At 41.0% G+C, this 24,669-nt stretch overlaps 1 protein-coding gene across 2 annotated transcripts in view; it reads left to right on the top strand.

Annotated features, from left to right (window-relative positions):
- NDRG1 (N-myc downstream regulated 1) overlaps window positions 1–23,578 on the top strand; it is a 39,270-nt gene extending 15,692 nt beyond the window's left edge. The window contains exons 2-16 of one of the 2 annotated variants that reach the window (XM_033512460.1): window positions 228–263; window positions 7,699–7,804; window positions 9,248–9,368; window positions 11,595–11,657; window positions 13,176–13,236; window positions 13,690–13,776; window positions 14,908–14,964; window positions 15,886–15,989; window positions 16,366–16,422; window positions 17,224–17,275; window positions 18,032–18,079; window positions 19,592–19,627; window positions 20,960–21,011; window positions 21,737–21,815; window positions 21,846–23,578. In XM_033512460.1, the coding sequence (XP_033368351.1) occupies window positions 228–263; window positions 7,699–7,804; window positions 9,248–9,368; window positions 11,595–11,657; window positions 13,176–13,236; window positions 13,690–13,776; window positions 14,908–14,964; window positions 15,886–15,989; window positions 16,366–16,422; window positions 17,224–17,275; window positions 18,032–18,079; window positions 19,592–19,627; window positions 20,960–21,011; window positions 21,737–21,815; window positions 21,846–22,002 (1,116 nt within the window). In that variant the 3' untranslated portion in view covers window positions 22,003–23,578. Of the gene's footprint in view, window positions 1–227; window positions 264–7,698; window positions 7,805–9,247; window positions 9,369–11,594; window positions 11,658–13,175; window positions 13,237–13,689; window positions 13,777–14,907; window positions 14,965–15,885; window positions 15,990–16,365; window positions 16,423–17,223; window positions 17,276–18,031; window positions 18,080–19,591; window positions 19,628–20,959; window positions 21,012–21,736 lie in introns of both variants that reach the window. The other variant, XM_015619159.2, reaches the window with a different exon arrangement.
- Window positions 23,579–24,669: the final 1,091 nt, after the last annotated feature.

The raw sequence follows: 24,669 nt of genomic DNA, 5'->3' as shown, positions 1-24,669 counted from the left end.
CCTTCATTTTGCTGGTCTTTAATCTAGTATTTTACTGCTTTCATTTCTCCGTGAAGATTAGTGGGTTTAAAAGCTCTTGGGTGAATTTTGTTGCTCATCAGAAGAGCTTTCATTGAATGGGCAGAGAGAGCTCTCAGCTGCAGAACTGGGGGCCTAGAACACATATCCAAGCATAGATTTCCATAACTGTAAGTTACTTCCATTAATGCTTTCAAATCTCTTCACAGGCTATCACTCGCCTCCTCCCAGACTTCGATGTTCAGGCAAGTAAAGCTATTATTTTTTTTATTTTTTTCCTCTTTTATTTTTTTTGTTTTTGCACAAGGGGAGATTGAATTGACATTTGAGAAAACAGCAAGATGTGACCAGAAGGGACTGCCTGCTTGCCAGGAATGCTGTTACTGTGGGAGAGGGGTCTGAATGGGGCTGTGCTGTAGCGATGTGAGGGGGACCACAGGGGGCCTTTTCAGACTGGAGCTGAGAAAGTTTCAGTCAAAGGGGGTGGCTGGTTTGCAAGCAGTTTTATTCTTGCTGAGAGAATGAGAATCTTCAGCAGTGGTAGTGAAAACAATATATTCCCCTCCCACATGGACACACACTTTCCCCAGTTAATTTGCTTTCATTAGCAGTGTGCTTGCATTTCCTCAGAGGAAACGTTCCTCTGGATGCATCCCATTATGCTGTTGAAATTTTCCAGAATATTCCTGAGGCCTATGGGGTGGTGGAAGGTGCTAAGCAATCAGTATTTTCAGCAACAGGAGTGAGGGTATTTCTGTATTTTTATTTAGAGACAGAACATACAAGTTCACAGCACACCACTAGGTCACATGGTGGCCCTTCACTTTTCCTGAGTGTCACTTTTGAGAGATCACTTGGTCCCTCTCCTGGCTCTCCTTATTTTATTGCCATTTGGGCTTTTTACTGAGAATCTTGAATATTTGCTGGTTCATAGCTGAGACTAAGGAATTGCATGGCTGCAGAAGCCAGGCTGGATTGAACTGGGATGGAGATCAGGGAGGGTGTAGCTGCCTTGATGAGCAGTGTGAGTGGTGTTTTCCCACTGCTGAGGACAAGGATTATGTACTGAGAAAAGAGGCTCCCTGGGTGTCTCATTTTTATCAAGGTGTATAGAAATGGAAGCAGACGGGGCAGAACTAGGGAAAGCTATTAAATTGTTCTAGTCTCTGTTCAGATCCTTGAAGGAAATAACCCTTCTCTACTTTATTGCATGTTGCACTTTATTAGCACCTGTCTATATATAAAGTGGAAATTCAGTGTTGTGTCAATTGCTTTAAAAATACAGCACAAATTCAAGTTTTTCCTTGGAAACCAAGTGAGACAACTGACTTGGGTGTTTTTTCATCTTTCAATGATACTTACGTCTATAGCAAAGATGTAGTTTACACTAACCCTGCATCTTCTCCCTCTTTTTTTTTCTAATGAAATCTACTGCCTGAAGTCTTGATAAATGTAAGTTAAGATTGTCACCATGCAGCTTCTTACAGCACTGTGTGCAGCATGGGAGAGGCTTTCTGTTTGGCTCCAGGTTGATCACTTGGTCTAGATAAATTGAATCCCAGATTAAGTCTGCTAACAGGAATACTACAGTGTTTTGATTAAGAATCCAGAAGTGACCCATATTTCATTTCTATTCTTGGAATAAATTGCTTGGTTTGTAAACCATGTGTATATATAGATTTTAACCTGCAAGATCAAATTCTCTAAGCCTTTTTGCTTTTTTCTCTCTGCGTTTTGGATTAACTGTCGCTAATCCAGAGCAGTGGTTCTTGTCATTTAGCTCTGTTCTGCCAGCTCTTACTTTTTTAAATGATATATCTTTGTTAGGAGTTTAATCTTTAGTTGTTCTAGTTCAGGAAAAATGTGGAAGAACAGTCTCAAGGCATTTTGTTAAGAATTGTGACTGCAAAGGAGACCTAGCTTTGGTCCTTAAAGCCACAAGTACCCTCCCTGTGTGTTTAAGTTCTTTTGTGGTTGATTTGTGGAAAAGGAGGTTTGAAACTGCTGTGAGTAATTTGATTGCTTAGTTGGTTAGAGAAGATCATGTGTGGCCCTAGAGGACCCAGGTCATTCAGGACTGAGGCTGAAGTGTGCTCTTGTTGAGCAGCCTTTCCCATGAACTACTTGGGAAGAGGATGGAGCTGGCCAGGGAGGGAAGTTATTGGTGCTTGGCAGGCTGGAGCTTCTCATTTAATGCCTGCATATGGATGTGGGTGATCACCACATCCACTGCAGGTTCCTCCCACCTTCTGGAAACAAGTTAAGCAGTGTTAAGTTAATAATTTTTTTCCTTCCACTAGTGTAAAGAACTGTCTGTGAAGTGTGTTTCTTCCAAGAGTAAGTACCTAGTTACTCAGATTTGGAAAAAAATAGATTCTTACTTCACATGCAGTTCTAGACAGACTGGAGTTAAACATAGATTTCCATTTTTAAAGTAAACCACTGTATAGTGGTATATTGCCCTTCTGAAAGCACATGTTGCAAGACGTGTGTGGTTATTCTCTGGAGAAGAATCTTTGTGAAGTTACCAGGGGATGGCCAAGACAAGAGATGAAAGAACTGACAGGTCTGAGCTGCCTCCAGTCAGCAATTTGTCTGTTACTATGTCTGTCTGTGGCACCCACCTGAAAATTGAAGGTCTCCTGTGTCTCAAGAAGGAGAGTGTTCCTGGCCAAGCCTGTTTTAGGATAATTGATGATAAATGGGTGCAGGGCAGTGTGCCCTGGGTGGCTTTGTTGTCTTCGTGCCAAGCACATTTTAATTGCATTCCCAGTTTGTATGTGCGTGTTCTGTAGCTTTGGAGCCGATGGAGCCCTGGCTCCTCATCACTGTGCACGTTCATCCTCCCAGCTCTGTGTTTCAGTCCATCAGCACTCTGCTTTCTCAGGAACTCAGCACAACTTGGAGCTGTGTGGCAGCTGTAGGGGGCACAGAGGAGTTTGTCCCTTGCAATTGATGGCTCGTGGCCATCTGTATCCATAAGATCCTTTCCTGCTGAACTTCCTCCTGCCTGTTGAGGGAGAAGGGAAGAGCTGCCCTGCCAGGGGAGATGAATCAGCTGGTGCACGAGGCAGGAGGGGTGGGATTCCCACTGGCACCGGTGGATGTGGTTTGGCTGGGACATTGCTGTGTCCTGTGTGGATTTCCTCATCCCTGGGGCTGCTGAAGGAAAGGAATGGGGGTGGCTGTGGTTTTGTACTCGGCAGAGCAGGGTGACCCAGCGCTAATCGGACTAGGAAGAATCCCTGGGCAGAGCTATCGCAATAACCTGCGTCAGTTCCTGCAGCAAAGTTTTTGTTCTTGGCTTCCACCTTAGCAGGGTCACGTACATTTACATCTGAAGTCATCATCCTTATTAATGTACCTGACTCTCAACCTGAACCGGGGAACCTTTTTCTTAATATTGCTAATTTAGAATAGAAATGTTAACAAAAAAAAAAACCAGAAAAAAATAACTGGAAGTATGGGAATTGGGGTCTTTGAAAAAAACAAGCCTAAGATGAATTGAAGTTCTATTCTAGAGTAAACAAAGCTAGGGAGAAAATGCTAAAGAACTTCAAGGCAAAGGGGATTTGAAACTCAACATTTAAATAGCACATTAAATGCTCAAATATTTGTAACATCCAAGAAATTGAAAAAGAAAAAATAGCTTACGCAGGTATTACTATAATAAAGTTCTTAAGTAATATGAATTTAAACTTTACTATCTCCTGGAAATTTAAAAGCTATTTAAATCTTTTTTAAAAGCTTCTGAAGCTTTTCCCTCACTTCTAAGGCAAGAGAAAGGAGGCGTATTTAACGGTCATAATATTATGAATTAAAATAAAAGCATGAGATTGTAATTGAGGATTAAGTATATTTGAAAGCTTTAATATGATCTCAATGGAATGCAGTATTTTACTTAAAATATAAAACATGACGTATTTAGCAAAATGTGCAGTGTGCATGTGCAATTTTCCTTTTTAGATATCTGAGATACTTTGGTTGTGTATTCCCTACTTCAGAAAACAACTTTTCCATGAACATGTTTCTCAATCCATATCTTACCCAGGGTAGAGAGGGGAAGGAATAAATGAGCCCTCCTGTGTGATAACAGATTGTCTTCCCCTTCTAATCGCATGAGAAAAATAATAAGGTCACTTGAAGCAAAAATAAAATCTATTTTAGGGTCTACCAGCTCCTCCAAAGTGAGACAGCATCCCTTAAATTGCACATATTGAAAGTATTTTTGTGTGTGTTCAGTGCACTAAGATAAGACAGCACCTCTGTTAAAGTGAGAGATGTGAACAGATGGTGTGTTTGTCTTTATCCTTCTATCGGATTAGTGTACCTTGGATTTTTTTTCCAAGATAGTGTTTTAATACAAATCAGTTGGTGAAGAGCCTCTTACTATAATGTTGATGTTGATTGGGATGTGCTGCCATCTGTTTTCAGTGCTCTGTATTTTGAAAACATCCATCCCTACATCACGTAGACAAATCTCTTGATCTTTAATAGGATCAATTGGGATGTGAAGTTGTTGATGTCACCAAACAAACTGCTTTGAATTGATTGTTTTTTTAGAACCTTGTGTGCATTTCCCATTAAGAATTCTTGTTACAGGAAAATAGCACACCCTTATTGAATTAGGGGAGTGTCACTGTGATGACAATGAGGATTGAGACAATTGTTAAACTGACTGTGTTATGCCAGTTATTGGGAGCATGGTCACCTGTTGTCTCTGAACTATTTTTAGTTGACACTGAGTTTGAACTAGACTCAGGTTTCCAGTTCTGGAAGAGTTATCTGTGGAGGTCAGTGGGATGTGCAGGTTCAAGGATTTGGCTTTATCTACCATGAACAGACTTTTTCTTTCATGCATGGAGGACAATCATGAAGGTGCTTGAAGGTGCTCCCTGCAATATAAACAGGTTCTGGATTTTCACTGTTATTACTGGAAAGCTCTAGCAGTAAAAATCTGATTATATGAAATGCCTTTTAGTCTCTGAGGAGAAAATAATTTCAATATTCACACTCAGCAGGAGGTGTGTTACACAATACTGCTTACACTCATTACAGTGCTGAGGTTGCCAAATTATTTTTTTTAATTAGCTAAATGTAAGAATAGAATGTGGAAAGTATTAATTGCCATCATTATTAATTTCATCTATTATTAATTGCTATGTACTGGCACTGCAAATCTCTTTAGGAGTGTTGTATAATGACAGTACCCAATATATATTAATGATATAGAATGTTATTGGAGCAATCTGATTTAGTGGGTGGCATCCCTGCCCACAGCAGGGGGTTGGAATTAGAGGATCTTTAACATCCCCTCCCAAGCTTTTCTATGGTTATATTTTAGTAGTATATGTTAATGGCATACCCAATGTATAAGGTACAATACCTTTTTTTTCCTCCAAAAGCTGAACTTAGTGAGATTACTGTGGTGATGTAGGAATCCTTTAAACTAAATGTTGCTTATCTACTTTGGAAATACTAGATATCAAACATTTAAAAGGCCTTGGGTTTTTTGTTCAGAATCAGTGTGACTTACATTAAGTTTTCAGTCATTTGCATTTACTGGGAACTCTAATTCTGGCTTTTAGGAGAGAACTCAATTCTGATTTAATTTAGCATAAGCTTGGGATGTTTCAGCATTTCCCCATACAAAACATGAAAATGAAGCTAAACTTCTCAAAATCTGGTGGAAACAGCAACAGGAAAGTGTGCTAAATCTGAGGTTTGAGATCTGGCACTTTGTACATTGTGTGGCAAGGACTTAGTTCATCTTTGATGTCTGACCTCTGTTGACTACGTTCTTCCCCTGGTCAAACCTGGCTCAAATCCTATTTAAGAGTGACATCCTTGTGAATTAGTCTGTTTTGGTTTCCCCAGCTGGGCATCATGGGAGTCATAAGCCTATATAGGAGAGCAGCTTGCCTATATAACCCAGTTTCCTGCTGGGACAAACTAAAAACCTGCCACCCGTCCTCTGTTTGACTTGCTGGATTTGTCACCCTGTTTTGCCTAAGGATGGTCCTAGATGTGGAAGATACAGCTTACCTGATAAGTAATGCAGTGAGTATGCAGAGGATGAGTCTCTAAGGAGATACAGAAGTTGAAAGTTAGAGTTTTGATGGAGTACAGTTCAGAGAGCAGTGATGCTTCACTTGTCCTATGTACAAGGGGGGGGGGGGGGATAGATTTTGATTCAGTGCCTCAGTTGTAACTTAAAACTGATGTAGTTGTGTAACTAAAAGGAAAATAGGTGAAATGTGTAGAATGGAGTTGCCTAGAATCCTTCTTTGCGACACAATGTGCAGTGTGTATCAAATTGAGGAGCTGAGATTTAGATTGAGTTATTACCTCAGATATTGGAAGGTATTTAAAAACCTTTTTAAAAGGTTTTTCCAGAGGCTGTACACCTCTGATTTCTACAGCATAATTTTGATAGATTTGAATTTAACTTGGACTTTGCCTCTGAGTATTACTGCAAGGAAAAAGTCAAGCAAGCCCTGCAGCAGCAGGCAGCGCACTGCACTGATTGTCATGGGTCATATCTGTGTCCTGTGCAGTAAATTAAAGATTCTGCTGAGATTCAAAGACTGGCTACTGCCTTTATAATTCTTTGATTGTTACATGAGTGTAACTGTTCTGTAAATAAGTGTCAGAAATAACTGTTGGCTTGTGATTCCCTTTAATACATGTTGGCAAAAGACCAAATTGTTTATACCCATCTGAAGTTCAAGTGGAGAAGAAACAAAAAAACAGTTTAATCTTTTGTGTCACACCTAACTTAGAGATCTAAAAGATGGTTGTCTGCATGCTTCCCCCATCCCCTTTGCTCTCAGAAGCAGTCTTAGAGCTGTAGAACTTAATGTCCAGTATAAACAGAACAGACAACTGGGGATACAAGCATCATAAAGTCACCCTAGGACATTGCTACTCAGGTTGGTTTGGCAATGAAGGTGCCCTTGGCTTTAAGATCAGTAAGCATTATAAACTCCTGTTATGCCAAGTAATAGCAGTTTACTTCTTAATGTTGTTTTTCTGATAAGCACCAGAATAATGTTGTGGTTATTTTGGTCTATTAGCAAACTTTGGACAGTTGAGTTTATGCTCAGGTCTGTACATCACAAGACATAAAGCAAACACATGTGGCTGCTCATTTTATTGGAGAAGATTACTGCAGTCACAAGGCTTCACAGTGTAATAAATCCTTATGGCAAATAAGCATATGCAAGCTACTTAATGCTGTTTTTTTGGGGGAATAGTGGTTATTTCTCCGCTAGAGTTCTTTCCCTAGAAATCAGGAATATTTTATCATGGTGACTTCTAATTTTGCAAATGTTGAGTCATAGTTTAAAGCTCCTGTTATTCTAGGTGTCCTTACAACAAAACTGCTTTCTTTGTTTTCTTATCCTGCCTTTTAATGTGGTTAAAAACTGTTTAACTATTCCCTCAGCATTGGGTTAGAGCTAGCAGCTTGAGTGCTTCTGTAATTGTCTGTGGGGCGGAGGAGGTGACAGTCAGATGTAACAGAGCCCTCACCATGGGGACAACAGAGGGTGTTGGGATGGGAGTGCAGAGCAGACCCTGGGATGGGGCAGGACCCGTGCTCGTGGTCCATCAGGGTCTGCTGCAGCAGCTGTGGGGCACTTGGACAATCCCTGACAGATCCTCTCTGTTCTCTCCCAGGAGCAAGATGTGGAGACTGTGCATGGCTCAGTGCGTGTCACCATGTGTGGCACCCCCAGGGGGAACCGTCCGGCCATCCTCACCTACCACGACATCGGCCTCAACCGTAAGTGGGCTCTCCATGTGCCAGCACGGGTTCTGGGACAGCACTGGTGTCATCAGAGGTGTGAAAACACCAGTGGCTAGGGAGCCCTTCCCAGGTCCTTGCTTGTTTGTGTGTTGGAAGCTGTTAGGTGGCACCTAACTCTTCCCTTATAGCAAGTGCAATTCTCAGTGTTTTTTATCCTTGCTCAGTAAATAATTGGAATACTTCAATTAAAGGGGCAAAAGATCCCTGGTAGTTCACAGGGACTGTTTTTGAATGCTGTAAAAAAATCTCAAGGGGAGGCTGATGGTATATTGCCAACAGGACTGAAAAAAGAGCTCTGCTGGGGCTTTGGGTCCTGTCTGATAAGCAGCCTTGTGCTGCTTGGGTTTATATGAATTACATGTCACGTCAGTATGAAATGAGTGCTGGCTTTGTGTCCTGAGCCAGCATTAGGAAAACAGACTTTCAAGTGCTTTTTATCTTATCTATCATATAATGAATGAATATCCAGACCTGCTTGAGTTTGTTCTTTTGTCAGTCCTATTTGTTGCACACAGTTCATGGTTTCTTAATCAGTTATCAATATTTAAAAACACCTGCTGACCTTTACAGGCTGGCTATTGCAAGGGGGTGAATATTACTATTAAGAAAAAAAATGCTTTCTTTCCTTTGTTTCATGGAAGTGGCTTTAATCTTGGTTTTCAGTGAATCAGGGCAGAGAAAATTTGGAATGTAACTTTAATTTAAACCTTGTTCTTTCCAGAGTTACAAAGTTGTTCTGGACTTGCATATTCTTAAGTTGATTTGAGCTAACAGTATTTTGTATTCTGACAAGATTTTGCGTGTATGTTTTGTGAGGACATTCAGAAACACACGGAGAGGATTGAACCACTTTCTAGGCATCTCAAAGATGGTACTTTCCACACCAGAAGGAAAATATGCTAATTCTCTCCCTGTATTAATATTGCTTAAAAATCAGAAATCAGATCACCTCAAGCCTTGGGGCCTACAGCATTGAGTATCCCTAAAAGATGCTTTTGTCTTCAGCTGTCTGTAGCAGTTCACATGTGTAGCAGATCACATAATGTTTAACTAGTAATATTTGGGCAAAAGCACAAGTCACATTCTTAACCCTGAATATTTTTTTCCTCCATTTGTTTTGACACAATTAAAAAAGAAGGATGTGGGAAAGGAAATAGATAGTTTAATCTAAGAAAAAACCTGGTATGAATAACCTTGGCTAAATTTTGTTAGTTTTCAAAATTTGCATAAAGAATAATTTTTTGAGGAATTAGGTATACCAAGTACTTCCAGTAGGTACAAAAATAAGATGGAAAACTGTCGGTGACCTGATTGATTCAACTTTACATTAACCTGCAGGATAGATTAATAGACTGTTTTTGTAGCTGCAAACTTAGTGTTTCCTTCAGCATAATTATTTCCTTTCTTTTCCTTCCCAAGATAAAACTTGCTTCAATCCTCTCTTCAACTTTGAGGATATGCAGGAAATCACCCAGCACTTTGCAGTCTGCCATGTGGATGCACCTGGTCAGCAGGATGGAGCTCCATCTTTCCAGGCTGGGTGAGTTGCCAGGGGAACAGCCCATGCTCTCATGGTTACCCTCTTCTTGGAGAAGAGCCTTGATCTGCAGTTTCATTAAAAAGTACTTGCACCAAGCACAGTAGTTGGCTTTTGAACTTAAATCCTGACACTATTTCTAAAGTACTGGCACTTCAGGAGCTCTGTTTTGTTGTGCCAGGTCACAGTAGACTTTGGGGCTGCAGTTTTATGCTCTACCTCTAACAAACAGCTAGACTGTTTGGAAAGCAGTTCCTTGATGGATATCTACATCTTGTCAATTTAAATATTGAGTTAGCCTGTTTTGTAATGACATTCTGTACATGAATACTAAATGATTACTGTAAACAAGACAGGCCTTAACCTCTGCATAATATCCCTTGCAAATCTGTGGTCTTTATGAAATGGCAGCATGGTAGCTGTTAGATTGATAACCTACCTGGAAAATCCAGGTTGTTGGGCAGCACCAGAGTGATGAACCCCCACAGAAGGTTGCTGTGTACTCCTGACTGTGCCACATATGATGCTGTAACTCTTGGAAACCTCATGTGCCATGAGCACTGTCATTGCCATAATGCTTTTCCTGTTTAGGTCAAGTGAGACAGGTTTACCTTGAGATGCCCCTTGGACAAGGATCAGCTTGGCTGAGGCAGGGAGCAGCCAACATGCCAAGGGGGGAGGATCCAAGGCAAGGACCTGTTGGTATTAAGGAGCTTATAAGCACCCTTACTGCATGAGCCAGTCTATTTCCCTGCTTAATTTTTAAGCTGGTCTGATGCTGTTGTTAGCTGCAATGGCCCAGTTGTCTATCAGAGCAGCCTACAAATCTATTTCAGTCACCCTGTCTTTGCATTTGTTTAAAGCATGAGCTTTTAAGTGCCTTAGCCCTCATGTCCTGAACAAGTGTTAATGCTTGAGTTGTCAGCTGCAGAGGGCAACTCTCATCATCTGTGGCTAGCAAAGACTTGAGAAAATGATGCCTGAAGTTTTGGCCATGTAAAAAGCTGTATTATATCTGTCTGTCCTTCAACTGAGAGACCAGCATGCCCAAATTAAGTCATAGAATCATGGTTGGGTTTAGAAGGGAAATTTGCAGGTTACCAGTGAGCAGGGACAACTTGATGAGATTGTTCAGAGCCCTGTCCAATCTGATCTTGAATGCTTGCAGGGATGGGGTATCCACCACCTCTCTGTTTCAGGGTTTACCACCCTCATTGTAAAAAAAAAGCAACTTCTTCCTTAGATCTAATTTAAATCTACTCTCCTTTAGTTTAAAACCATTACCTCTCTTCCTATTGCAACTGGCCCTGCTGATAAGTTTGTCTGCCTCTTTCTTATACATCTCCTTTAAGTACTGCAAGGCTGCAATAAAGTCTCCCAGACCAAAACTGTTGCAGTGACGTCAGCTTTTGTCATGTTAATTTTAATTTCCCAACAAGAAAATCTAAGAAAATAAATTGTTCGCAATCCTTGATGGTTTTTGTTTAGTTATATTTTGGAGGCTAAACTACAGAATAATTTGGTGTAATTCTGATGGGAAGCAGAGATTTAAATACTTCCTAGGCAGATGTTTTCTAGCGTTACTCTGAATAGACTTTTTTTTTTCCACATGCTACCCAGTTGAGATTTTTCTCAGAATCTCCTTCTCTAAGTTTTATTTCTGCTTTTAAGAAGACCAGGAGCATTAAGAAACATCTGTTTTTATTGAGCCTTCTTCATCAGCCTCATAGCCTTTCTTATGCCTTCATTTTCTCCATCAATATGAAGGGAAAGCTGTTCTCATTTATCCTGTAGTAATGTTTGTGTCCCTAAAAACACAGATGTAAGTTTTTTTCCCAATATCTAGAACTCATTTCTGTAGTCTCTGATTATGCAATACTGGGAAACTCTTTTGTGGTGAACTAGAAATACAAACAGTGAATGTGGCTAGACACTAATCTCTCTTGTTCAAACTTTTTCATAAGTTCTAAGTGTTAACTTTCCTTGGGAAAGATTCATTGTGGTCTGTTTTCTTCTTGGATATCTATTGTCCTGTAGCATATAGAATATATATAGATTATGCTCATACTTCTGTAAAATTACTTGTGCTTGCTCCTGATTTAAATTCGGTTCATACACTTGATGAGCTCATGATGACCACATTTGGTATTAGATCACTGTGTCTCTAAACATGCCAGTGTACTCTGCTGGACATGGGGTAGTAACTCCTCAAAAACATGCATGTTTTAGGTATGTGTATCCCTCCATGGATCAGCTGGCTGAAATGATTCCTGGAATCCTGAAACAGTTTGGGTGAGTGCAGAGTTGTTTACTTATTTTTGTCATTCTCTCTACGTGGCTCGCTGAAAGAGCAGGCATCTGCTTTGGCTTGGCTGTCTGGCATTTTGTTTGCTAGAAGTACACTTGTGGTTGTTTTGGATTCCTCTGTTATAGATTAATTGCTTTTGCCTTGGTTTCTGAAAGAGCTTATTTTTGGCCCTTTTTGAAATGTCTGTTTATTTTTAAACAGGAAGCAACTTAGGAGAAATTCCATGTGCCTAATTTAGGGGCTTCCTCCAGTATTCTTTGTGCATCGCCCTCGCAGGGGCAGGGCACAGACAATCTGTTTTTCCCACTGTAGCAACCCACGTTTTCCTGTGTGGTTTAGCAGGGAAAAAAACCACAAAAATCAGTCCCATCTGAAGACACAGTTTTGCTTCTGTGGCTTGAGTGTTCTAGGGGGTCAGTCTGACCTCCCTGAGCCTCTTCTACTAATGAGTGTTGGTGTCAAATTACCAGTGTTGAAAGACCTTGTGGTGGTGGTCCAGGCTTGTCTACCTGCACCACATTTGGGGATTTATCCTCCCTTAAAGCTCAGCTTTAGCAGGAGCTGTAGCTGAGAAAGGTTCCTTTTCTGTGGACACCTCCAAGGGGTTTTTAGAACAAGCAGAGAAAACTTGGCATTTGGGGTAAGGCAGCTTTGGAAGACACAGGCTGGGCCATCTCCCCAATTTAGACATTGCAGTTATAACCAGCTCTTACAGTACTCTGGACCAGCTTACTTCACTACCTCCTTAGGGGATATGTGTTTTCTGAACTGCCCAGTGTCAGGCACAGGATTGTCAATTCTGCTGCACTGCACGAAAAAATGTGACCAATAACATCAGTACCTGAAAATCAATTAAAGTGGAGTGTATTTAAAGTCTTGATTTCATATTGCTAATGAGAATCAAAACTATCCTCGGGTATTTTCCTAAAAGCATTGAATAACCTGTTTCTCTCTGTGGTTTTGTCTAGCCTCCCCTTGCATGTATTTTCAACGACCTTGGAGGTGATGCTTTAAACCTGATTTCAGTTAATGCAAATATTTGGTTTGTCTCTGCCCTGTTTGGTTATGGAGTTTAAACTTCATCAGCCCAGTGACTGGATAGCAGGAGATGTTTCCCTGCCAGCCTCCCATTGGAGAGGAACCAGTGCCCCAGTTGGATAGCTGTGATGGGGAGCGGGGGAGCTTTAGGCTGCAGGTTTCAGCTCTGTGTCTTATAAATTTTTCTGGCAGAGACTAATCACTTCCTCCCAGGATCAGAGCAATACTGTGGTTGCTCAGTACATTTACTTAAAGATAAGTGAGGGTAGCTGCTGCTCTGCCGTGCACAAGGACTAGGGTCCTGCAGATATTACTGGGGCCACTGACATTGCTGAGGGTTCTCAGCTTGCCCAAGCTGAGCCCACCCTTCTGTAGACACACCCTGACATGTGAAGGAGGAAGGCTACTGTAATTTATTTTCAGCACCCTTCCTTATCTATCTCTTCTGTTTTATTGCTCTGCAGGCTGAAGACCATCATAGGAATGGGAACTGGAGCTGGTGCCTACATTTTAACCAGATTTGCTGTAAGTTTTGTGGAGGTTCCCTGAAGCCTCAAACCTGATTACCCTTACATGTTGTTCCCATAATGTGCATGGAGAATTCCTGTTCTGCCATGCCCAGTTAAGTATACAAGCCAGGCTTTTAAGTGAAATACCACAATCTGCAGGATAGCTAATCCAGAAGACCTAGATTTTCCATTTTAAGGCCTGGGCTCTACCCAGTTAATTTGCAGAAGGTTTTTATAATGGGAGTTCTCTATTTAAACTGAGGGTGGAGAAGAAGTTAAATCCTAATGTTCTCCAGCTGCTTAGTTCAATTTCTCTTATGATTTTTTTCCCCATATATATGCTTCTTTTCTGAAAGATAAGACTATACCTTCCACTTTCTTCCCCATGACATAATTTGCTAATTTAATTTTTTTGCTGACTGTCAAATTGGAAAGCATACCTGATAAATCTTGATCTTCTCTTTTGCAGTTAAACCATGCAGAGATGGTGGAGGGATTAGTTCTCATTAATGTAAACCCTTGTGCTGAAGGTTGGATGGACTGGGCAGCAACTAAGGTAAACATCTTTAAGTTAGAAAAATAAATCTTACTGCAAGCCTGTGGGACATGAGGAACCCAGCAGTCTTGTATGTCAAGGCATGGCTGCAGATACTGAACATCCTGGGCTAATCCTTTGGGGGTTATTCTTCCTTTTTCAAAAATACTTCATGCAGGGCTAGGGATAAAAATAAGTACTTTGAGAAAACAGATACACATGGCAAAATGGAGCTACTGGGATAATTAAGAGCTCATAACAGTTTACTGGGACATGGTGGTTTTGGACACATCTTTCAAGAAAACTTCAAGTGTAGTGTAGCATTCAGTACTTTCTTTGGCTTTGTTTACCAACACAGTCCAAAGTATGAAGCAGAGCACAGAAAAATGTCCAGAATCCTCCATGTTTCAATCACCTGTGAGTCTTAGGTGCCAAAATGGCTCAGAAATGGGCATTGGCTACAGATTATTCATACAACCAGAAAATGCTGACATAAAAGAAACTCCTAGGAGAAACTTGCAGAGCTAGGATGTCACATTCTTTCAAGGCTTTGCTACTGAATATATTCCTATATCAAACTTACCAAAATAAACTGATAGACAAACTTACTTAAATGAAATGTAACTTTTCTATGCTGAAATTAATCTCATGACCCATTTGGATTCTCACCCAATGCCTCAGTGCATTAAATTCTTCTATATCTGTGCCTCTGCTTTTCACCTCTCAAGGTGAGTACTGCTCACCTCAAGAGCACAGCAGCTGTTCTTGTGTCCTTTCAAAGCAGGAGCATTTACTGTGGGTTGTGAGCTTCTGGTAGCAGTTCCATTGCATTGCCAGCGTGGGTTGTTGGGGTTGAGTGGGCACTGGGGTTAAATGACACCCACCTGGTGCTCCTATAGGGAAGGATTCCCTACACACTTGTGCCCCTAGGAGTGTGTTCCCTGTGTAACTGCATCAGTGGAGACATCTGATGGGAATGATTCAAACCCCTAATGGTGTTCTAATTGGATTGAGGGGGGAAAAATATTTAGGCTATTGTACATGTAGAGAGAGCAGAGAAACATCCATTGGTTTATTTATTGGGTAATTGGAATGTGTCATTTGTTCAGGGGCTGTGTTAATAGCAGATGCTTAAGTAATCTTGCTGTTCAGATTTCAGGTTGGACAAACGCTTTGCCAGACATGGTCATTTCACATCTATTTGGAAAGGTAACCTTCAAAAGATTCTTCTGATGTATTCAGTCATCTGTATTTACCTCCTGGGGCTGGGAGGAGTGCAGAAGCTTTCAGTTAAACAACAAAAGATGAAGTTAAACTTAGATGGGCTTCATATTTGCATTTTGAGCAGTTTTCTGCCATGGGGTTTTCTGTGTCCTGAGTACTCAAGTGCATCTCAGTTGTGACAACTCTGTTAGGGGCAGCTCCCTGTCTAGACAGCCAACACTTAAGCATAAGAGTTGTATATGCTCATGTTCTGAGCTGGCAAACCCCACAGATTTCTTTAATATAATATACTTGTAACTCTGTGGCAGCTGGTTATTAGTATTAATGGTGCTCTCCAGTGCAGGCCTAATGCAAAATGCCAGAGTGTTTTCTGCAGCTACTTTGCTGTGCTTGAAATTGTTAGTGAATGCAATGGAAAACTCCACTCCAGCAGAACAAGGAACTAATCTATAAAGACTTTAGAAACAACTGTTTGAAAATGTTACTGATTGAAGTCCTCAAAGCTTAGTTATTTACTATTGTGAAATTGAGTTCCACATTGTGCTTGTAAGCTTTCAACATCTGCTTTACCCTGGAAACATTTATTAGGCCTCTTACCCTGAATTTTTTTTTTGTTTGTTTGAAAACCTCACACTTATCTGACTGTAACCATCTGTACTGCAACATGTTTTGCAATTGTGAGATTTTAAAATTACAATGTACTTGAGTTTTAAAGTGAAAATTGCGGTACTTCAGGCAGAAGCTAATATTAATTCTGGGTGACTTCACTGGGTGCTGAAAGCTGTCCCTTCCCTCAGTGTGCACTCCTGCTGTACAAATAGGAGTCTGATACACAACTACTGTGCCATGTCTTCAGATCCTTTCAGAAAATAGCCCCTGTTCTGAACAATTCTGTCTCCACTTTAGGAAGAGATTCACAGCAACCATGACCTGATCCATACTTACCGTCAGCATATCATTAATGATATGAATCAAACCAACCTTCATCTCTTTGTCAACTCTTACAACAGGTAAATACATTTACCTGATTTCTAACTGGAAACTTACTTCTAAGAGGCTGTCCAGGTCTTTAGAGAGTATTTCTTGTGTGGTGGGATTACATGTGTTCCCCCAGTATGAAGTTCTGCTTAATAGTGCCTTTAGGAATCTCAGGTGCTTTGCTTATTGGAGAAGAAGCTTGTGCATTTGTGGGGTGAAAGGTTGGGACTGAACTATGACATTGGTCCTTCAGTCTAAGTGTGGTTCTACATCAGTTATGGAGGCCACAACATATGTCAGATTAAATTAGCATGTGAATGTCTCTAAACTAGAAGAATACAGAAGTATCTATAAAATTCCAGTGTATCAAAAAGTCTTTGTCCTGTTTTTGTTTTTTTTTTTTTGTAGTCGGCGAGATCTAGAGATAGAGCGCCCGGTTCCTGGAGTGAATGTTGTCACCCTTCAGTAAGTGTTTTGAGAGCATCTGTGCATCTGAAAATTTGGGCCTGAAACACTTGAAAAGTTTGTGTATTTATGCAGAAATAAATTAAAATAATTTATTCTAGTTATTATGTTTATATTATTTAATTATTAAACAATAATTTAAAATATAACATTTCTGCATAAAATAAATTTTATGCCGAAATATGGTATAGTTAATAGAAACTATAGTTCTGAAGGCACTTAAGCTGTACTTATACAACAAAAAAAACCAACCTAGCCTAAAACCATTTAGAAAACCAAACAATAAAACTTTCAGAAAGATAGAGCAGGTATGAGAATGGCTGTCTGTCAGATCATCTGCCTTTTGCTTATGCTGCAACTTGTGCAACATAAATTGTCAAGTCCTTCCTAGCTCAGTTGCTGATGGTTATACACAGGAGACTGTTCCTCTGACAATCTCTTTGGAATTGGGTGGACAGATCCAAAAGCTGGAGCTCAGGGTCCTGGGGGCTGGTAGGCATGAGACTTTGATGCTGATGCCCACATTCAATTTCTTATAAAGCAAGGAAGGAATAAGAGCACTGGCAAGGGTTGATTTGCTGCCAGCTGGGGAAAAGAGTGGGTTCTCAGGCACAGAATCTGAGCATGTCAGTAGATCTGCAGCTAATGCAGGACTTGATGTATCTTTAAGGTGTCTGGAGCACAAACCAAATCATTTCCACACACTTTACTGTCTCACCCTTCCAGAGCCACAGAATGCAGCTCGGGGCAAGTCTGGGCTGGATGGCAGAGCTAACACCACCCATGTGTGTTTCTTTGCAGGTGTCCTGTCCTCCTGGTGGTCGGTGACAGCTCCCCAGCAGTGGATGCTGTGGTGGGTACCCTGAGCCACTTTTGCCACCCTGCTGAGGATGGGTGGGCGAGCCAAGGGGCTGCAAGAGGCCAGCAGAGCCCCTGCCACACAGCAGTCCTGCTGGCTATCAGTCCAGCCCAGTGGTTCTCCTCTTCCAGGCTGCAGGGGAGCTGCCATTAATTCCATGCTGTTTGTCCCCTCTGCCTGTGCACTATTATTTAATAGCTACCACGTTAGGAACAATCACCACAGCAGTTCCAGTGAACTGCAAATATTTTCCTTTAGAGAGGAATCTGCTGCTGGTATTTTAACTTGCTGTGTGGTGCTGGAGCTGTGCCCTGGGTCACTCTGGAGGTGAAGAGCTGCTTTTTGACCATTATAAGTCTTCCCAGATGACGGGATGACTTCAGATGTTGTGCCTTAATGGGCATGCCCAGTCTGCTGGCCTGTGGCCACATGGCTGCTCACCACTTGGGACACTACCAGATGACCCCAAATCACAAGATAAACAACACTTGTTGCCACTGAAGTCCCAGAAACAGATGAAAAAAAAAAAAAAATACCAGTTCCCAACTATGGATTTGTACATGGAAAAAATGCAGTTAAAAAAGTGAGGTGACTTACTTGGGTTTAAAGATGTGTATATGTATATTTCACAGAGAATCATAAGACAGTCTGTATTTAAGCCAGAAAACTAGGTTTTGGATCTGTTTTTGTACAAGAGCTCATAATTAAAGTTTTGTGTGTAATGCCTTATGCTTCTATTCTTTTCTATAGGTTGAATGCAACTCGAAGCTGGACCCAACAAGGACTACACTTCTGAAGGTAATAACAAAAACTGTTTTTTAAAATAAATACTCTTCTCACCTAGAACCAGTTGGATCAGCTAAGAGAACAGAACTAGTGATGTGTTGCAATACTAATAATACAGTGAGAGTCCAATTCTGATTTAGAAAGACAATTCCTTCAGGATGAGAGTATTTTAGTGGGATAAACAAGACTAGGGGCTTATTTTCAGAATTAACAGCAGGGAATTTCTCAGCTCTTCCATTTTAGAATAGTAGGGATGAGAGTCAAAATGTTCAGTATTTCACATACCCATAATGAATTTGACTAGAGCTGGCAAAGCTGATCTTGAGATATTTTGAAGGATTTGAAAAGCTGTGAGCAGAGTAGGAGTGCAAACCAGTTCACTCTGTTCCTGTGCTTGCCTCTCAGCAGTACTATCAACAGTTAATTTGTCAACCACAGTTTGGTCAACCTGCCTTTTATGAGGGTACAGTCCAGGGCATCTTGCTGCTGTTTTCCAGAAAAATTGATAAAATGCACTTACAAACAGCAGAACATCATGCAAAGGCTTTGGCTGATATTTGGCATTCAGAGTATGAGTGCAATCTTCAGCTTGTTACTGATGAGGTAATAGCATGCAAGCAGTGAAACAAGTTTGGTCATGCTTTGCCAAGAATTTCTGCTGCATCTCTCTTTAGTGAACTAGTCAGTGAAAATTAGAATAAAGATACTTAATTTTTTTTTTCCCTTCTTACATTAAGGAGTTACACTGCTGCCCTATAATGTGGGTGTGGCAGACACACTAAAAGTTTCTGACACTGTCTCAAACCTTGTATGAGTGGCCAGTCTTTGCTCAGTCCAGGGATATGGCTGATGCCAGATCCTGCAGCAGGCCTGTTTTGCTGCTAACTAATCCTAGATAGGAATTGGGGTTTCCTGTAATTTACAACTCTACTGTTTTCAGTTTGTAGTGTTCCTTGGAACAGGACTGTTTTTATTGGGTTGACTTTGAGGGGTGGAGTGGCAGGAAAAATGAAATGCTCCAAAAATATTTCATACACTGAAGATAGCTTTTCTCATTTGGCTTCCCCTGCTTCCCTTGGCAAGTCAGGCTGATGCTTGCCATCAGCAATCTCAGCAAATAGTTTTTCCCTCTACCTCTGAGCTCTAGGTGTTTGTTTTCTCTACCCTGTTTGTCATCCAGGTCAATACAGAGTCATGTTATTGTAATTCAGAGCTGAACTTGCTACCAGGACTAAAAGGCTGGTTTCTAAGAAACTGGTAACTGCTACCCAGCAAAAAGTATTTGTAGCTCCAGCTGATGCTTTCCCTGAGCATCAAGATACTTTGTGGTTTTCTGGGGTGTAGTCACGGCTTTCAAAAACATTTAACAGCTTGCTTTGATATGTTCATCCAAGTGTATGTTACTCACACAACAAAAGGAAGTGTTTTTTCTGCCAGATAGCTAGAAAGGTCACTTCAATGTATCCTGAGCACAAGTGAATTCCTCTGGCATTATGCTAACTGGCTGTTCTCATCCCGTTTCAGATGGCTGACTGTGGTGGGCTCCCCCAAGTTTCCCAGGTAGGATTTGGCTGGCAGAAATCCCACTAATCATGGTCTGCAGCATGTCAGACTGCAACAAATGGATGTTTTCCTGTAGGGTACTTGCTGTTCCCAAATGTCAGCCAAAAGGATGGTTATGATTTCATGAATAATGATGTCAGTTGGTCATCTGAGCTTTCTTTTTTTTCTTTAAAGAGCATTGAAGCGTAAAATTAAGATTGGGAGGGGATATTATTTTCACTAATAAAGTCTTAAGCAAGTAAAGAACTGAGGTGGGAAATGCAGAGGTATTATTTTATCTCTGTTTACTAAGATAATGTGAATTAAGGCTTGAGCCACTGACATTTTAACAAGATTCTTACTTGGACTATTTATAGTATGCATCAGGAAAGTGGGAGGCAGGAAATAAGAATGCTAGGTTATTGCATACACTGGCTTGGCTTGACTGTGGATGAACTGGAGTTTCTAAAACACATTTAGGCATAAGTTCCAAGCTGCTAATAAAGCCAGACTGGTAAAGTTAAAGTTTACCTATGCCTTTGTGTTGCCTCACTAAAAAAGCTGATTTGTAAATCAGTTTTGGAACATGATCTAACACTTAAACAGATTTCTAAGCAATATAAAGCAGTGTTTGTGAACTTCAGGGAAAGCTAAATTTGTAATTGCCTGCAGCTGAAGTCCTTGTACAGGCAGTGTGTGCTCCAACAGTGGGAGTTGGGAAAAGGCTTTTTTAAAGGCACATGGTAGTATGTGCATTGTTTCTGATATGGAGAGTCCATTCTTTGCAGTGGTGCACAGAATCACACACAAAACATTTTCATGTGAAATAATTGAGACTGTGAAGCTTATGTGGCCACTGCTAGCAGAGGAGAAAAACAGGGAGTGCCTCATTGCAAGAATGTCAGTTGTAGGCAGTTGTGCTTGTGTATTCCTGGTGAGCTTTCTTGCCTTATAAACATAACTATCACCTCTGAATAGCTGAATATGTTCTCTACTGATTAGGAATTACTCAGTTACTGGTCTTGTATGAGCTGCCTTGTACATTTTGTGAGGCCAGTTGTTTTACTTTGGTTCAGCTGCCTCAGTAACTGCACAAGTCAAGTTTTGAGCTAGTTTTAGACCACTTGTGTTCCCTGGATCTCAAATGCATGTATCCATTTTGTAAAATAGTGGACAGATGTCTAGGGAGGAGAATGGTAGAATATTCTAATAAATTAAGTTTTCATGCAGTCAGTAGAACCCAGAGAATGTTTAGTATGTCCCTGTTAAGACAGGGCATCTGTGGAATCTGTAACATTGTAATATAACCTACTGAGCATTGCCTGCAATAACTCCGTCTCTCTTTTGCAGCCTGCCAAGCTTGCTGAAGCTTTCAAATACTTTGTTCAGGGAATGGGATACAGTAAGTATTGGTTTTATTGAATTGCTGATCTTGCTACCAAAGTTAACTGGGTATCTAAGCACCCAGAGAGTCTCTGACCCCAGATATGTATATAACCTTTTCCCTTTTGGGTATGCATTTGCAAGGGGAAAAAAACCCACATGCTGTATCTGAGCAAAAGGTTTTCAGACCAAGTGATGTTGTTAAATAGAAGAGAGCTTTGTTAACAGCTCATGCCCACAAATACCTCTTTTACTTTATCTCAATGTTTTTAAAGTGGCTATTTGTAATAGTGTCCCCTCATGGCATCAAAGGATGTGGATCATCTACTGCACACAACATTTGAAACCTCATTAGCTCAGAGATTTGAGTTGTAGCTGTTTGTTTTTCACATATTTGCTTCTGACAGCTGCTGTGTGGATGCACTATGAGCCTGGCCTGCCAGCAAAGGTTGAATATTGCAAAGTAATGGGAGGGCTGATGAGTCTCTTCAGTTTCCCTCTGGATTTCTTCAAAAACGTGCCCTAAACTTTCTTGAATCCCTCAGCCCTGGCCACTGCAATTACAGTGTAGTAATTTGGTCTCTGTGTGCCAGGAGCAGGGGAGGCACTTCTGCGTGTAAAGGTACCCTGAAAGTATCTATTCAACCATGAGGGCTCCTCCAAGGGTGGATAAGGCTGAGAGGAAGGCAAGGGCTTCCTTCCGAGTCCTTGTGGCGAGGTATTAATGAAAGATTCTTCTTGCAGTGCCCTCTGCTAGCATGACCAGGCTGATGAGGTCCCGCACTGCTTCTGGCTCCAGTGTGACCTCCTTGGAAGGACAGAGGAGCCGATCCCACACCGGGGAGGGAACCAGGAGCCGATCCCACACCGGGGAGGGAACCAGGAGCCGATCCCACACCGGGGACGGTTCCAGGAACCGCTCCCACACAGACACACGGATCGAGCTGACGCCGAACTCGGCAAGCAACGCTGAACAATCAAGCCCCAAGTCCATGGAAGTGTCCTGTTAGATGGCTGTGGGAGGTTCTAAACTGGTCACAGTGTGAAAAAGTAATGGATGCCCCCTGTGTATCACAAAAACATAACTGGTATTAATCTCTAGCTATTCTGTAGGATGAACTCTGTTCACCAGGGTCTGAGAGGGACCAAAGAAAAGAAGCATCTCATTTGCTCTATCATTATTCTTGTATCTCAGACAGCTGCTGCTATTGTGCCCTCCTTCAGTGGATGCCAAATTCTAAAGGATACTTGCCAAAAGCTGATGTGGTTGTAAACACTTCAGAGTCAAACCAGAATTGCTCAATACCCTCCTTTAAAATCAAAGCTGTTACAGGCCCCTTTATCTCTTACTCTCTTGAAGTTAACTGGCACAATTTGAGATGAGTCTCAAAGCGGGGGAGAAAAAAAATCACTTTTAAGGATGACTTTAAGAAAAGGAAATGAAACAAATGTGTTATGGCCTCATGTTGAAGCTGGAGTTGAATTCATTGTATATAGCTTGACTTCAAATGATAGAGAAGTTAACGTATCGTGCATTTATAGGCCTTCTAATTCATTAGTATTCAAGCCTGTTTTCCTATGTACAATAATATACTACTAAAATAGGCAATTTTAATGTGACTTTGAGATGAACTAAATCTTTAAGGTTTTTCATTTCACTTTTTTGAGATTTAGTTCCAGTCTTCCTTTCCTTCCCCCCTCATAGACCCTAAAACCTGCTTAGCCAAATGAGGACAGGATTTAAATTTGGTAAGCTAGGTAGGATTTCCTGTTTGGGAACTTGGGCCAAAGGGTTTACCAAACTGCAGAAGCTGGTGTAGTTGTAACAAGTAGGGTAGCTGTACATGCCAGCTAAGCAGAAACAGCTTGATACTTCCTTCAGAAAGCTTCTTATCTTTGCAGCTCAAGTTTTTTTGTGTCCAGCACAATTGTGATAAATTTGGAATTCTGTAAGCAAAGACAGATCCAGCTGTTCTTTGTGAGGAGAGATGAATAACTGTGGGATGGGCATGTAATTACATACTGTACATTCAACTGCCACTAATTACTAGATTTGAAACTGAAGAGATCTCACTGGTGCTGAAAAGTGTATTCCACGAAGTGGTGGAGCAGCAACACTGTATCTCTAGAATACAGTGTCTAATGACTTTGTAAATGTCATGATCTGCTGGTTCTGCATCTTTGCATAGCCTCCTTGGGTTGCTTCCTTGAAGCTAGTGGCTTGATACCTTTCTGCCACTCAGAATGTCACAGTTGGGTGTTCTTAAGTTTGTCCTTCCATAGCTAGTGGGAGAGGATTTCCAGAGCTCCAGTGCATACCTGCTGAATTGCAGTCCTCACACAGACAAAAAGCTCAAATGCTGAGCAGTTAATTAATACTTTGGGATTGCTTGTTCAGAAGAACACCATCTAGGTTACTTTATATTGACTAACTTCAGCTCTTGTGTAGAATATCCATAACATTTTGTGGGAAGAACAGACAATTTCCAGAAAGAATAAAGCTATTGTGTAAAGTCTATCAAGAAAAGTTTCTTAATGAAGTATTTGTATTTATTTCAAAACAAATAAATTTGTAACTTTGCAATGTCTGGTGTCTTTGTATTTTACCAGGAGTACAATAACCTTTTTCAGTCCAAACATAATCTTGTCATCCCTTTGTATCAACAAAGTCTTTTTGCTTTTGCTCAGATCTGTCATTTCCTACTTCTGTGCTCAGAGCTTTCCCTCCTCCAGCCTATTATTTCTAAGAAAACACCACACACTTCAGCATAGTTGCTGACTATACTGAAGGATATAGAAATATAGAAAATATTGAGCCATGATAGAGTACTATTTGCTGTTTGAGTTTTTTTTTGTTGCCCTGGATAAAGTACTGTCTAGTGTACAGATCTGGGCTCTGCCTTCCTCGCTGGAGTTGGTGCCACACTCATTGCATCATTTCTGATCTTTAAATCCATTGATGAGATGAGTTCCCCATGACTATCTGGAGTTATTCAGGCCTGCTGATGGAAATTCTAGATGCAACTTGGATTTTCTAAAGGTGGTTCTTTTTGGAGCTCTTACAAGAATGTAACTTCAGGAAAGCAAAAGATTAACCTAGTGCCTTACTTAACATACTGGAATTCTCAGGGACAAGTGCTTTGATGACTTTGCTGGGACTATTCTGGGCTGCTCATTCCTCCTGTATCTCAAAAAAATCCTGTGCTAGGAAGATGCAAAAGCAAATATTTGTCATGTCTGAGCCAAGTCTCTACTAGATGTGATGATTCAGCAGTCAGGACTGGACTGATACCAGCAAAGGGTTTGACAGCCAGTGCCAGCTCATCTTACAAAAGAAGGGCAAAGTTACATTCTTTGCTGAACTTTTCTGGGAATGGCTAATCATTCCTTCCACAAGGACACCCTGGTGTGCCTGTCAAGCCTAGGCAGTTTATTTTGGTTTAATGGGGAGGAATGCATCCAAGCCTTATTGCAGCACAAAGGGATCTGTGAGCACTTCTGAGCTGCAAGGAGTTGCTAGGATCACTATAAATGTCAGCTTTGCACTGAAAAGTGTTTATTTGGCAAAGAACGCTGTGTTCCTGTGCATAAAAGCTGGAGGGCAGCACAGAGGAGTGGTGTCTTACCTTTTAAAAGGAGTTATGACACCTCCTTCCCTGCAGTACTGGTCTCCTGGC

This window comes from Parus major, chromosome 2, assembly GCF_001522545.3.
Source record: "Parus major isolate Abel chromosome 2, Parus_major1.1, whole genome shotgun sequence".
NCBI lineage: Eukaryota > Metazoa > Chordata > Aves > Passeriformes > Paridae > Parus > Parus major.
This window is presented reverse-complemented; position numbering and strand designations above follow the sequence as displayed.